The sequence below is a fragment of the Psammomys obesus genome, unplaced genomic scaffold (assembly GCF_907164565.1).
Source record: "Psammomys obesus unplaced genomic scaffold, mPsaObe1.curated_primary_1811, whole genome shotgun sequence".
Taxonomy (NCBI): domain Eukaryota; kingdom Metazoa; phylum Chordata; class Mammalia; order Rodentia; family Muridae; genus Psammomys; species Psammomys obesus.
This window is the reverse complement of record NW_026591086.1, coordinates 60,562,523-60,577,980: the sequence shown is the minus strand read 5'-3', so window position 1 is coordinate 60,577,980 and position 15,458 is coordinate 60,562,523. Positions and strand designations below refer to the sequence as shown.

The window sequence follows — 15,458 nt, the reverse complement described above, 5'->3', positions numbered from 1 at the left end:
CGGCTGGGATACAGAGTTAATAAAATGTAACTGATAAGAAAAAAATAAAAAATAAAATGTTAAAAAAAATAAAAATAATAAAAATAAAAATAACTTTGCTACAAAAAAAAGATGAACTAGAGCTAATCTGCATTAATCCTAGTTTTGTATTTTCAGGCTCACACATTTCTAAATTTATGTGCAGCTGCAATCTCACTACTTAAAGAAGGATAAGAGCATATATGTGGAATGGTATAAAACCCCGTGGTTCAGTTTCATAGTCCCAGCTAGGGTCAAAGAATGTTATGTTTTCTTTCCTTTCTAGCTTTTATTTCATAAACAGTCTCTCTTCCACGGTCCCTTCAGCGCACATTCTGTTCATTTTTTTCTTATTTTATTACCAATTTTGATAATTCAAAGAGTGGTACTGTGTTGAAAAGTACTTTTGTTTATTTTTCCGAGTGTAAATACACATTTTAGATGAAATTTAATCAGATATACCATGTCTTGAATTCAATATTAATGGATCAGTATATTCAAACGATGTATTTGTTTATCTTCTGGAACCTAGCTACCACAAACACAAAAGATTGAATACATGTTGAATCTTACTGTTGAGGTATGTTACCAGATGGAACACCAAGGATGACTAGTACATTACACGTGATGTTGAGTCTTTATTCTTCTTTATAACATGACCAAACAACTGGGAAAAGACTCCACCATGAAGGAACTGTATAGATGTATACAACTACATAATGTATAAATATATATATATATATATATATATATATATATATATATATATATATAATGTCTCAGTGTAGGTTACAAACAGTAGAGATAATCAAGGTACACAGGAAGGTAGCTATGAATTTAGAAAGATGGATAATGACGATGGAATGGGAAGAGAGCTGCCAAATGAGAGTCAAAGGTTAGAAGTCAGAGGGCGGCCAGATGATATTATCACTCTTGATAAGATAAAGCATTTGAAGACTGACAGAGCCACATTCCCACTCCTGGATGATGCTCATCTCAGCATTACATCTCTTGGACTTTCATCTTCTCATTTTGCTCTTCAGACTACTCTTACTCTGCCTTATTCTTTGTTTTGGTAATTGATTTTCAGGGGGCTCTTAGATCCCAAGAGCAAGGCAAGAAGCTGAGTTTCAGTTTGGACTGTGATCTTACAGTTTCTTTCCAAAGTTTCTGGGTGGCATTGCACCCCTCCACCAGTGTTTCTGAGTAAAATTACAGAAATAATGAACAAATGTTGGCCTGCATGGAAAACTTTCACTTGCTACCAACTAGCATAGAACTTAGAAATTGATTTAGATTAGACAGTCTTTTCACATATATCCCCAAGTCAAGAGTTCCTGCTTATAAAAGTGGTAATAAAGCTACATTGCTTTTTAGGTCTAATGGTGTATTTATTAACTTTATTTGAACAGTATTTTTTTAATTTTAATGTTATATTAATTATAGTTTATTCACTTTGTAACCTTGCTGTACCCCTGTCCATAATTCCTTCCCAATCCCGTCTTCCCTCCCTCATCTCCTCCCATGCCCCTCTCCAAGTCCACTGATAGGGGAGATCCTCCTCCCCCTTCATCTGACCCTAGCTTATCAGATCTCATCAGGACTGGCTGCACTGTCTTCCTCTGTGGCTTGGTAAGCCTGCTTCCCCATTGGGGGAAGTGATCAAAGATTCAGCCACTGAGTTCATGTCAGAGACAATCCCTGTTCCTATTACTAGGGAACCCACTTGGAGACTGAGTTGTCCTGGGCTACATCTGTGCAGCAGTTCTAGGTTATCTCCATGCATGGTCGTTGGTTGGAGTATCAGTCTCTGAAAAGACCCCTGGGCCCAGATTTCTTGGTTCTGTTGCTCTCTTTGTAGAGTTCCTCTCCCCTCCAGTTCTTTCTATCTTCCCTTTCTTTCATAAGATTCCCTGCACTCTGCCCAAAGTGATTTTAAAGAGATAAGCAATAAAGAAGGGCAGGCAAAGCAAGCAGCATCCAGATGATGTAAAGCTGACAGAACAGTTGCTACCTCCACAGACCACACCGTCCAGGTCCTCACAATGCCGGTCATCACACTCGCAGGTCTTGCCGTACACTCTGGTGTCCCCGGGGGGGAAACAGGTACATCTGCCGCACTCACATTTGCCTACAAGGGATCCGGAGAGAACAGTGTGAGGAGAGTCAGCCCGAGAAGGGCCTTCAGGGAAACAGGCACATGCAAAACCCAGTCTTCTACACTGTTCAGCAAATGCCTTTTTCACCTTCCCTACAAGACGTTGAAGGTCAAACACAAATGTCAAGAATCCTGGGAGTGGACAGGACAGTGGCTGTCTGAGAAGCTGGCCACATATGGTATGCCGCTTTTGTTTTGTTTTAATTAACCCTGAGGGAGAAGTCCATGTTGAAACTATTTAACACCTAATTTAATCTGGGTATACCATTAAAATGACAGCATCAAAGCATCATATATGATTATATATATATATATATAATATTCACATATGATCAGTATATATTTTCATTTAATTTAACATAATTTGGTTATTTAAAAAAATTTACTTGGGAGTGGAACACCACATGAGAAAAATAATCATAGGTCTATTTCTGTTTGATAACTTAGTGATTATTATGTCCAATTCTCTAGTTCATAAAATTCATTTCAATATGGAACAAATATCAAAACCTATGACCTTCAAATTTTATTATATTTAGTTTAAAATATCACAGTACAAATATATTGAAGAATGAGTTTGATTCATGCTTAGAGAAACTCCTCAGCTAGTGAGATAAAAATTGCCACCATTATTTCTTCAGTTGTACCTAGATGCCAAACAATGATCACTTGCTTTGTCTCTTTGTTTTTACAATACCACATATTGACCAACACATTATACCCATTTAACAGGACAAGAAGTTGATATATCATTGAGGCTAAGTAGTTGTTCAAGGTGAAACAGCTATTAAAGATTAGAATCAAAATTCAGACCCATTCTTACTGACCTTGAAGATTGTTCACCTAACTATTAAGTTATATTGTATCTTATTTAATATAGCATCATGCGACTACACAGGAAGAAACTTCCTTTTGTCTGAGAAATTGGACTGGTTTGCCAGAAATTCATCTGGATGACAGTGCTTCAAGACATCTGTTCCTCCCAGTCATTTGCTCAGATATCATAATTACATACCCACTGACATGATCCTGTGCCGTTTCGGGCTGACCCAGCAATGCTGTTGAAATTTGGCATTGGTGATGATGGAGGAAAAAAAATAGTATTTAGAATTATACAGTCTCAGAGCTGAAAATGCAGATGATCTAATGCAATGATTCAGTGTTCCTGGCAGGAGTGGTGGGGCCAGTGTTCGCATAGAATATTCTACATGATGAAACACTTTCAATCATGTTTTCTTTTGGATAACTCCTCTTCCTATTTGAGGATGGATCTAACTTCAGCCACAAAGAAGGGTCTCTTTCTGAATGACAGCCCTTCTTCTTGGACTTTAGTGGCCAGATGAAGAGACATTAAACCCTCTTGCTAGAGTTCTGCTTATCAAGCAAAGGTACAGGCTCCAAGCTAAAACCGAGAGCTCAGGACAGCACACAGAGCCAGCAGCTTGTGTCCTGGCTGTCCCTGCTACTCCAGCCTACTGCAGAGGCTGATGATACAAGAGACTTATGACCACGAATTCTTCATGCAACATTTTCCACCATTAGGGAAGCACATAGTCAATGGTGGCTGCACACTGAAGACAGACGTTGCTGAAGTACTTTACTTCCTCCTACTCTGGGACTTTCGACCACCTTCTCTGCAGCATTCCATAAATGGTGAGAAGCCAGTGAAAATATGTATTCTCTGCCTACTCAGGTTACACGGCAGAATCGCTCCTTGTCTCTCATCTGGTGTCTTTTCACTACTAAAGCACTAACTACAACTTTGTACTCGATAATCAGGGCCTAAATCTTATCAGAACAGTGAGATTGTCCCAGTGCGATCTACCAGTGTGCCTTTGCTTGTTCTGGCAGTTGGCAAAACAACTCTGCCACTGAAGTAGAAAGACAGTGATATGGACATTTATTGTCTTAACTGAAAGAAGAGTTGGATTAATCTGTATCTTTTATTTAAGAAATGATATTGTATTACAAATTGTTTTAAAGTTTTGACAATATGAGTGTGGTTTCACAAACTACCCTAAAATTAAAATTATAAATAAGAACAGAAGAAGGATAGCATATATGTCTAGTACTAATGAGTACTAGATTGTACTCAATTGTAAACATTGTAAACAAAATGTTTACATTGTAAACAAAAAGAATATAATCGAGAATGCTAAAGTAAATGAAAACAAATAGGTGGTTTATAAGAAAATTCAAAAAATATTTAAAAGAAAACCTGTGTGGTAAGAAATTCATTGTGTAGATAGACCACAATTTGTGCAACCATTCCTCAACTGAAGGGCATCTGGGCTGCTTCCAGCTTCTGGCTATTACAAATAAGGCTGCTACAAATGGTTGAGCATATGACCTTATTGTGTACTTGAGACTTTTTTGGGTATATATGCCTAGGAGAGGTATAGCTGGATCTTGAGAAAGCACTATTCCTAGTCATCTGAGAAAGCACCAGATTGCTTTCCAGAGTGGTTGTACAAGTTTACATTCCCACCAGCAGTGGAGGAGGGTTCCCCTTTCTCCACAACCTCTCCAGCATGTGTTGTCTCTTGAGGTTTTTATCTTAGCCATTCTGATGGCTGTAAGGTGAAATCTTAGGGTCGTTTTAATTTGCATTTCCCTGATGGCTAATGAGGTTGAGCATTCCTTTAAGTGTTTCTCTGCCATTCGATATTCCTCTATAGAGAATTCTCTGTTTAGCTCTGTACTCTTTTTTTTTAATTGGATTACTTGATTTTTTGCTGTTTAACTTCTTTAGTTCTTTATATATACTGGATGTTAGTCCTCTGTCAGATATAGGGTTGGTGAAGCTCCTATCCCAATCTGTAGGCTGTCGTTTTGTTCTGAGGACAGTGTCCTTTGCTTTACAGAAGCTTTTCAGCAAGGACTATGCATGGAGATAACCTAAGACCCCTGCACAGATGTAGCCCTTGGCAGTTCAGTATCCAAGTGGGTTCCATTGTATTAGGAACAGGCACTGTCTCTGACATGAACTGATTGGCCTGCTCTTTAATTACCTCCCCCTGAGGGGGAACCAGCCTTACCAGGACACAGAAGAAGACACTGCAGCCACTCCTGATGAGACCTAATTGACTAGGATCAGAAGGAAGGAAAAGAAGACCTCCCCTATCAGTGGACTTGGGGAGGGGCATGCATGCAGAGGGTGGAGGAAGGGAGGGATTGGGATGGGAAGAGGGAGAGAACCACAGGGGGGATACAAAGTGAATAAAGTGTAATTAATAAAGAATTAAAAATATATATATAAAGAAAAATATTCATTACTTATGCATAAATATGCAAAAAAAGAAATTCATTCAGTCAATATATTCAGTACCATCCTTCCAAAACTTGCCTAACGTGTATTCTACACTTATTTGAACTACTTGCCCTAATTAAATGTAGCTAATGTAGAGTTCACACTTACAAAAAGTCAGTTCAATAATACTTTGTATAAAAGTCAGTAATGCTGACTATGCAGTGTTTTAATGCTTATTAAACATTAGTAAAGAATAATAAGGAAGGAAGCTATGTATAGATATATATGGATTTAGATAAAAATAGATTTTATGCATTTCACAATTGACACATAAAACCCAGAAATACTCTAATTCAGCTATTGAAAAAAATGCACAGTTCATAGCCCTATGTATAGACAATAACTAACAAACTTAAAGTACATCTCATTTAAATTAAATATTAATTTAAATTTTTTGCTTTACCTATATCATCAAGATATAAAACATTTTCTTTCAAAGATGTCCATATTTTGTCCAGGACCATATTTTTTTGCAAGAACTAAATACTACTTAAAGACACTGACTTAGGCTGTGGATGAAGCTTCCTGTTTACCTAGCAGTCATAACACCAGTACCACAAAATAAAATAAAGTCTAAATGTACTCTAATATATGAATAAATGTATAAATATTTATATTTTATATAAATTTATATGAAATTATATTATAAAATATATTATATTATAAAAATTATATTATAAAATTATATTTTTATATACATTGTGTTTTGTGTAAGGTTCCTGAAATGGGATTATCTTGCAAAATAAAAGAGCCATTTCTACATTTTCTGCTTCTCTTAAGAGGTTGCCTCATTTCACTAAATATTGATTAAAAATAAGATAGTTGAATCCCACAGTGACAGAGAATACGCTATATACTCACCAAAACCAGGCAGAAACGCCATACAAGCTAAGCACAGCAGACGCGGGGCTTCCCAAGCTTGGAGAGCACAGTGAAGAGACCCCAGGATTTCCCAGAAAGCATCTGGACTAGCAACCCAGTCTCCAGTTACAATGGGACTTTCTAACCTAGTGGCGGAGCAGCACTGAGCATGGACACTTCTCCAAAATAGACCATATAGTGGGTCACAAAGAAAGCCTCAACAGATACAAAAGAATTGAAATAATCCCTTGTATACTATCTGACCACCATGGACTAAAGCTGGACCTCAACAACAACAGAAACAACAAAAAGCCGACACGCACATGGAAACTGAACAACTTACTACTCAAAGACAGCTGGGTTAAGGAAGAAATAAAGAAAGAAATTAAAGACTTCATAGAATTCAATGAAAATGAAGGCACAACATACCCAAATTTATGCGACACATTAAAAGCAGTGCTCAGAGGAAAATTTATAGCACTAAGTGCCTGCAAGAAGAAATTCGTAACATCACATACAAACAACTTAATGGCCCAACTGAAAACCCTAGAAAAAAAAAGAAGCAGATACACCCAAGAGGAGCAGAAGGCTGGAAATAATCAAACTCAGGGCTGAAATCAATCAATTAGAAACAAATAAAACTATTCAAAGAATCAATGAAACAAAAAGCTGGTTCTTTGAGAAAATCAACAAGATAGACAAACCCTTAGCCAAACTAACTAAAAAGCAGAGAGAAGCTATCCAAATCAGCAAAGTCAGAAATGAAAATGGGGACATAACTACAGACACTGAGGAAATCCAAACAATCATTAGGTCATACTATAAAAGCCTATATGCCACAAAATTTGAATATCTAAATGAAATGGATAATTTTCTTGACAGATTCCATCTACCAAAATTAAGGCAAGATCAGGTAGAAAGACTGAATAGCCTGATATCTCCCAAAGAAATTGAAGCAGTCATCAACAGTCTCCCCTCCAAAAAAAAGCCCTGGGCCAGATAGCTTCAGCACAGAATTCTACCAGACCTTCAAAGAAGTGCTAACACCAATTCTCCTCAAACTATTCCACAAAATAGAAACAGAAGGAACACTACCAAACTCATTCTATGAAGCCACAGTCACCTTGATACCTAAACCACACAAAGACCCAACAAAAAAAGAGAACTTCAGACCTATCTCTCTTATGAACATTGACGCAAAAATACTCAATAAAATACTTGCAAACCGAATCCAAGGACACATCAAAGATATCATCCACCATGACCAAGTAGGCTTCATCCCAGGCATGCAAGGGTGGGTCAACATACGGAAATCCATCAATGTAATCCACCATATAAACAAACTGAAGGAGAAAAACCACATGATCATCTCCTTAGACGCCGAAAAAGCATTTGACAAAGTCCAACACCCATTCATGTTTAAAGTATTGGAGAGATCAGGGATACAAGGCACATACCTAAAGATAGTAAAGGCAATATACAGCAAGCCTATAGCCAACATCAAACTCAATGGAGAGAAACTTAAATCAATCCCACTAAAATCAGCGACAAGACAAGGCTGCCCATTGTCTCCATATCTCTTCAACATAGTACTTGAAGTCCTAGCCAGAGCAATAAGACAACTAAAGGAGATCAAGGGGATACAAAGTGGAAAGGAAGAGGTCAAAGTGTCACTATTTGCAGATGGTATGATAGTATACATGAGTGACCCCAAAAATTCAACCAGAGAACTCCTTCAGCTGATAAACACCTTCAGCAAAGTGGCAGGATACAAAATCAACTCAAAAACATCAGAAGCCCTCCTGTATACCAAAGACAAAAAGGCTGAGAAAGAAATTAGGGAAACAACATCCTTCACAATAGCCACTGATAACATAAAGTACCTTGGTGTGACTCTAACCAAGCAAGTGAAAGACCTGTTTGAGAAAAACTTCAAGTCTCTGAAGAAAGAAATTGAAGAAGATATCAGAAGATGTAAAGAACTCCGGTGCTCATGGATTGGTAGGATTAACATTGTGAAAATGGCCATCCTGCCAAAAGCAATCTACAGATTCAATGCAATTCCCATCAAAACACCAACTCAATTCTTTACAGACCTTGAAAAAAAGATTCTCAGCTTCATATGGAGAAACAAAAAACCCAGAATCTCCAAAACAATCCTGTACAACAGATCATCTGGAGGTATCTCCATCCCCGATCTCAAGCTGTACTACAGGGCAACAGTAATAAAAACTGCATGACATTGGCATAGAAACAGAAAGGAGGATCAATGGAACTGCATAGAAGACCCAGAAATAAACCCACACACCTATGAATACTCAATATTTGACAAAGAAGCCAAATCCATTCAATGGAAAAAAGACAGCATCTTCAACAAACGGTGCTGGACCAACTGGATGTCTACATGCAGAAAAATTAAAATAGATCCATATTTATCACCTTGCACAAAACTAAAGTCCAAGTGGATCAAGGACCTCAACATAAAACCAGATACTCTAAATCACTTGGAAAAAAAAGTGGGGAACAGCCTAGAACTCATTGGCACAGGAGACAACTTCCTAAACAGAACACCAAAAGCACAGGCTCTAAGAGCAACAATCAATAAATGGGACCTCATGAAACTGAAAAGCTTCTGTAAAGCAAAGGACACTGTCATCAAAACAAAACGCCTGCCTACAGATTGGGAAAGAATTTTCACCAACCCTTTATCTGACAGAGGACTAATATCCAGTATATATAAAGAACTAAAGAAGCAGAAAAGCAACAAACCAAGTAATCCAGTTAAAAAATGGGGAACAGAGCTAAACAGAGAATTCTCGAAAGAGGAATATCGAATGGCAGAGAAACACTTAAAGAAATGCTCAACCTCATTAGCCTTCAGGGAAATGCAAATCAAAATGACCCTGAGATTTCACCTTACACCCATCAGAATGGCCAAGATCAAAACCTCAAGAGACAACACATGCTGGAGAGGTTGTGGAAAAAAGGGAACCCTCCTCCACTGCTGGTGGGAATGTAAACTGGTACAACCACTTTGGAAGTCAATCTGGCACTTTCTCAGACAATTAGGAGTAGTGCTACCTCAAGACCCCGCTATACCACCCCTAGGTATATACCCAAAATTTGCTCAAGTACACAACAAGGACATTTGTTCAACCATGTAGCAGCTTTATTTGTAATAGCCAGAACTTGGAAGCAACCCAGATGTCCATCAATGGAAGAACGGATACAGAAATTGTGGTATTTTTACACAATGGAATACTACTCAGCAATCAAAAAGGAGGAAATCATGAAATTTGCAGGCAAATAGTGGGATCTAGAAAAGATCATTCTGAGTGAAATATCCCAGAAGGAGAAAGACAAACATGGTATATACTCGCTTATATAGACCTACAAGATATGATAAACAATGAAATCTATACACCTGAAGAAGATAATCAAGAAAGTGAACAAGGGCGAAGATGATCAATCCTCATTTAGAAAGACAAATGGGATGTGCATTGAATATATGACAGGAGTCTACCACAAAAGGCATCTGAGAGACTCTAACTAGCAGTGTTTCAAAGCAGACACTAAGACTCATAACCAAACCCTCGGCAGAGTGCAGGGAATCATATGAAAGAAGGGGAGTTAGTACGATATGGAAAGGATAGGAGCTCTACAAGGACCAAATATATCCGGGCACGGTCTTTTCTGAGACTGACACTCAACCAAGGATCATCTATGGATATAACCCAGAACTTCTGCTCGGATGTGGACCGTGGTAGCTCAGTAACCAAGTAGTTTTCCAAAGTAAGGGGAACAAGGACTATTTCTAACAGGATCTCAAGGGCAGGCTCTTTGACCTCCCCCCCAACCCCACCCAGGGGAGGAGCAGTCCTGTTAGGCCACAGAGGAGGACTTTGCAGCCAGCCCTGAAGATACCTGATACAACAGGGTCAAATGAAAGGGGAGGAGGTCTTCCCCTATCAGTGGATGTGGAAAGGAACAGGGAAGAGACCAGGGAGGGAGTTGGGGAGGGAATGAGGGAGCGGGATACAGCTGGGACACAGAGTTAACAAAATGTAACTAAAAAGAAAAAGAAAATTAAAAAAAAAATAAACATTCAAAAAAAATAAGATAGTTGGAAAAGGTGCATATTACCAAGTATTATAAAAATTTATTAATTACAGTTTATTCACTTTGTAGCCCAGCTGTAGTCCCCTCCCTCAACCCCTCCTAATCTCACCTTCCTTTCCTCTTCTCTTCCCATACCTCTCCTTCAGTCCAGTGGATGCTGAGACTCATAGCCAAACTTTGGGCAGAATGCAGGGAATCTTATGAAAGAAGGGGGAGATAGAAAGACCTGGATGTGGACAGGAGCTCCACAAGGAGAGCAAGAGAAGCAAAAAATATTTGGATTTTTTTATGGCTCTAAAAATGACCATTAATATGAAACCAATTTGGTTAATATTAGTATATGGAAAGCCAATTGTTTTCAATGATTCCTTTATGAAATACAGAAAGAGTTGAATTTTCCTAGGGCTTTCTTTCTCTTTAAGCTCAGCTGCATATAAAACTCTTTGAAAAATCTTAAAACATTCATTGATAAAGGAAGCAGAGAATTTTACATTGTTATGAACATTTCTGATCCTTTTAGATGTGACAGTACATTGTACCCTAAGCTTATGAAAGAATCAGCACTTGCATGGTGGTTTCTGCCCATTCGTAGCCTTGTCTACATAAATCCTCGCATACTTTCCCCTAAGCAAATGCACTGCTTTTAAAAAATCATTGTCTTTGAAAACATAGCATCATGCTTTTCTCTGTAAATAAGTAGTGTGTAGGAAGCACTGAACATGAATGTCAGGAAAAGATGAACAAACCTCTTTCTAGTATGAGTGTAGGCCTGATGGTTGTGCATAGGAGCTATACAAAACAGATGAGTGAGAGAGAGAAACTATATTAAGCTGCAAATGAGCAGCTCAGCAGTGCAAGGCAGAGGAAGAAATTCAAAAGAGATCACAGTTCTTGCAAATTCATTCTCATGTTGACCCAGTTCAATTCTCTTGACACAACGTTAATTAGCAATCCCTTCAGTGACTGAACTGGTCTGTTTTCTGAATCATCTTGTACTGTAGCTCAGAAGTCATGGAGAATCAGCTCTTCATTTTTTTCTTTTCATATTACTACAGGTTGTTGTTGGGTTTACTGTTTTGCTCAGTAAATCCTGCCAGATTTTCATCCTTATACAGAATCTTGGATTCTCTCCAAGTACATTCTTGTAAACTTCTTTATTCTGTATTTTTCCAAATATCATGCTTTCTTCTATATTTTAAAACCATCTTACATGAAGAAGCTCAGATACGTCATTGAGCTAGACCCAGCCCCTTTGAAGACTCTTGTGTCTTTGATAAAACAATAACCGACTTAGTTCTATAAAATGATTTATTCAAACACAATATCCTATATCATGGTTAATAGGAGTAATCTAATCATAGATAAGACAGAATTATGCTTGTTATAGCCATTGTTCTTAAAAGTACAAAAAATAAAACTATGATAAAATCAAACAGAAAAGGAGATAATATTATTATCAAATGGTATGTTTTTATACAAAAATAAAATTACAGTTGCATTAAAATACTAAGACATATGGTAAAAACACATGCTGAGTAATTCTTTACATTCAAATAACAACCAAATCTAACATAAAGGAAATTGTCTTATGTACATAAATATTAGCAACAGAAAATGAATGCATTTAAACTGTATTACTGTATATAGTCATTTTGAAGGCCCTAAGAGATTTATTGTTTTATAAAGGGCATATTTTGTTACAAAATTTGAATGAAGTGTTTTTCATGAATAAGCTAATTAATATGGTGCCAATGGAAATATGATTTGTTTGTTTAAATAAAAAATATTCTCATGTAAATATTATTCAATTTGTTTCCTGGCTGTGGCCCTCTCCCTCATCAACTCCCAATCCCACCCTCCCTCCCTCTTCTTTCCCTATGCCCCATCCCTAGTCCACTGATAGGGGAGGTCTTCCTCCCATTCTATTTGACCCTAGCCTATCAGATCTCATCAGGACTGGTTGCATTGTCTTCCTCTGTGGCCTGGCAAGATATATGTAAACTAAACCACAATATTATTATTTTAATTTATTTATTTGTTTATTATTTTTTATTTTTGTTTCTTTTTTATTAATTACACTTTATTCACTTTGTATTCTCCCTGTAGCTCCCTCCCTTCTCCACTCCCAATCCCTCCCTCCCTTCCTCTTCTCCACACATGTCCCTCACTAAGTCCACTGATAGGGGAGGTCTTCCTTTCCTTCCTTCTGATCTTGGTCTATTAGGTCTCATCAGGAGTGGCTACACTGTCTTCCTCTGTGGCCTGGTAAGGCTGCTCCCCCCTCAGGGGGAGGTGATAAAAGATCAGGCCAATCAGTTCATGTCAGAGACAGTCCTTGTTCCAATTACTATGGAACCCACTTGGATACTGAACTGCTATGGGCTACATCTGTGCAGGGGTCCTAGGTAATCTCCATGCATGGTCATTGGTTGGAGTATCAGTCTCAGAAAAGACCCCTGTGCCCAGATTTTTTTGGTTCTGTTGCTCTTCTTGTGGAGTTCCTGTCCTCTCCAGATCTTACTATTTCCCACTTCTTTCATAAGATTCCCTGCACTCTGCCCAAAGTTTGGCTATCAGTCTCAGCATCTGCTTTGATATACTGCTGGGTAGAGTTTTTCAGAGGCCCTCTGTAGTAGGCTCCCATTCTGTTCCCTGTTTTCATTGTTTTTTCAAGATAGGGCTTCTCTGTGTAGCTGTGACTGTCTTGTACTTGCTCTGCAGACCAGGCTGTTGTCAAACTCACAGAGATCCACCGGTCTCTACCTCCCTGAGGGTTTGAATTACAGACATGCACCACGGAGCACAGCTACATGTGTGTATTTTTTTAAAGGATAAGTAGTCTTCTCTCAGACTAAGATGAATCATTTGAAATGATCCAATGAGGTATACTCTAAACATCCCCCTACTGTAATAAATAAACTGTTAAAGTAGAAAATTAAGACATGAAAGAGAAAAAAATAAACAAAACACATTGCTTTAATGATAATAATTTCTTAATGCTATCAACAAAACTTGGAAAACTCTAAAATTGTTAAAAATATAAACATTTCCTCAGTTCTGCTAAAATTCACACAGGAAAACTTTGCCAGTGAAATATTATATGAAAGAAAATACATAAGGAACACACACAAAAACAAAACAAATAGTGTTGCATCAGGAAATAGTAAAGGCATAAATATAAATCATGCAAAACACTATTAAGAATAATTTTGAATATGAACAGAATATATCATATATATTACTATATATCAAGTATTCATAAAAAGTTGCATATACTTATCAGGATTAAAAAACAAAATCCTTAAATGGAATGATAAATAAAGAAATAATTCAACCTTCAGTACTATTGACAATTTAAATTAGCCCCAGCTGATGCATTCTTGTGATTTCATCAGAAACAAAAATCTCATCAGGACTTCTATACATATTATAAGCCAATATATTTTTAGAATGAAAGTAACAACAATCAAAACACTGTTGAACAAGAAAGCAGAAAACCTTTTCTAATATGCTATGGCTTGATTAAGGGCGGTTGTATTTGAAAGAAAGAAGAGACCAACAGAAGCAGCATAACGAATAGAGAAGCAATGCTAAAACAGTGACCATTCTGTCAGGATGAGACGGCACCATGAAGCCATGAAGCATAAAGGAAAGACAATATTTCACACACATGATGTTCAGGTAAACAGGTATAAAAATATTAACAATTTGATTAGGAGCTTTAGATTCGCTAAAATTATTGATTGTAAAAAAGAGAACCACAGAATGAGAGATCAAATTAGCAAAACAAATCAGACAACTATCTCATATCCCCTATACACAGAAACTCTAAGACAATAACAAACAAATACAATCATTAAAGATACGAACAAATGAGATGAAAGGGCACTTCTGCAAGTGGGCAGTTGACACGGGCCACAAAACATGAACAAAGCCTCCTCTTACTTAAACTAGGACTCAATGATGTTTTACCACAGACCTATCAGGTGAACAAGAATTTTAAAAATCACAGTAAACACTGGAGATGTCTCTGAAGCAGAAGTCTTTCACAGAGTACAAATAGGTAGGTAGAATTTTAGGTTTATTTGACATTATTAAATAGTGCTGATATGAAGATTCTAGAACCAGCAATGGTTATATTAACCTTAGTTTTACCGACTTGAGAAAAACGTACATCTTTGCACCAGGAGCTATTTCATAACACTCCCAGCAACACTCATCCCTAATGATATCAAAGGTGAAATGCCTCAAATGTTCCATAACTACAGACTGTTTACACACCTTAAATGGAACACAAAAAAAAGTTAAAATGAAACGCTGACAGATGCAATATGTGAATCTTTTAATTTTATTTGTTTTTAAATTGTGCTTGAGTGTGCATGTGTGTGTCTTTGTGTGTATATGCACATGGACACACATGAGAGCAGGTGTCCCTGAATTCCAGGGGTAGCAGAAGATCCAGGGGCTGGAGTTACAGATAGCTGTGGACTGCCTGATGTGAGTGCTGGTAGTAGAACTCGTGTCCTTCTCAGGTACAGTAGGTAAGCATCTTAACTTCTGAGCTATGTTTCCAACATACAGTAACATAAGAATCTTCAAAGCAAGAAGCTGCTTGGAAAATAACACATTAAGTTTGACGGTGTCCTTCCCAAACAGGCAAGTCTAAACACTGCAGAACTAAGAACAAAGACTTAGGAGGAAAACTTGAAGGAAATCACACATGTGATTACTGTGAGGGAAATGATATCTTCAAAGGGAGGAAGCATGCACCTTGGGAGAAGAGGGAAAGGACTCACTAGCATGAAGGCATTATTGTATTTCTAGATCTAAGTGTGTAATTATAATAATTCACAAGGTCTAAAGTAAATATATATCTTATGGGCTTAATATGTTATTTTTAAATTTTAAAAATACAATTATTTTATGAGTATATGTGTTTGACTGCATATATATATATATATATATATATATATATATATATATATATATATA

The 15,458-nt window shown here is 37.3% G+C and overlaps 1 protein-coding gene across 2 annotated transcripts in view; it reads right to left on the bottom strand.

Annotated features, from left to right (window-relative positions):
* Itgbl1 (integrin subunit beta like 1) overlaps positions 1-15,458 on the bottom strand; it is a 307,337-nt gene that overhangs the window by 17,102 nt on the left and 274,777 nt on the right. For both annotated transcript variants that reach the window (XM_055609725.1, XM_055609726.1), the window contains one exon: positions 2,033-2,149. In XM_055609725.1, the coding sequence (XP_055465700.1) occupies positions 2,033-2,149 (117 nt within the window). The remainder of the gene's footprint in view (positions 1-2,032; positions 2,150-15,458) is intronic.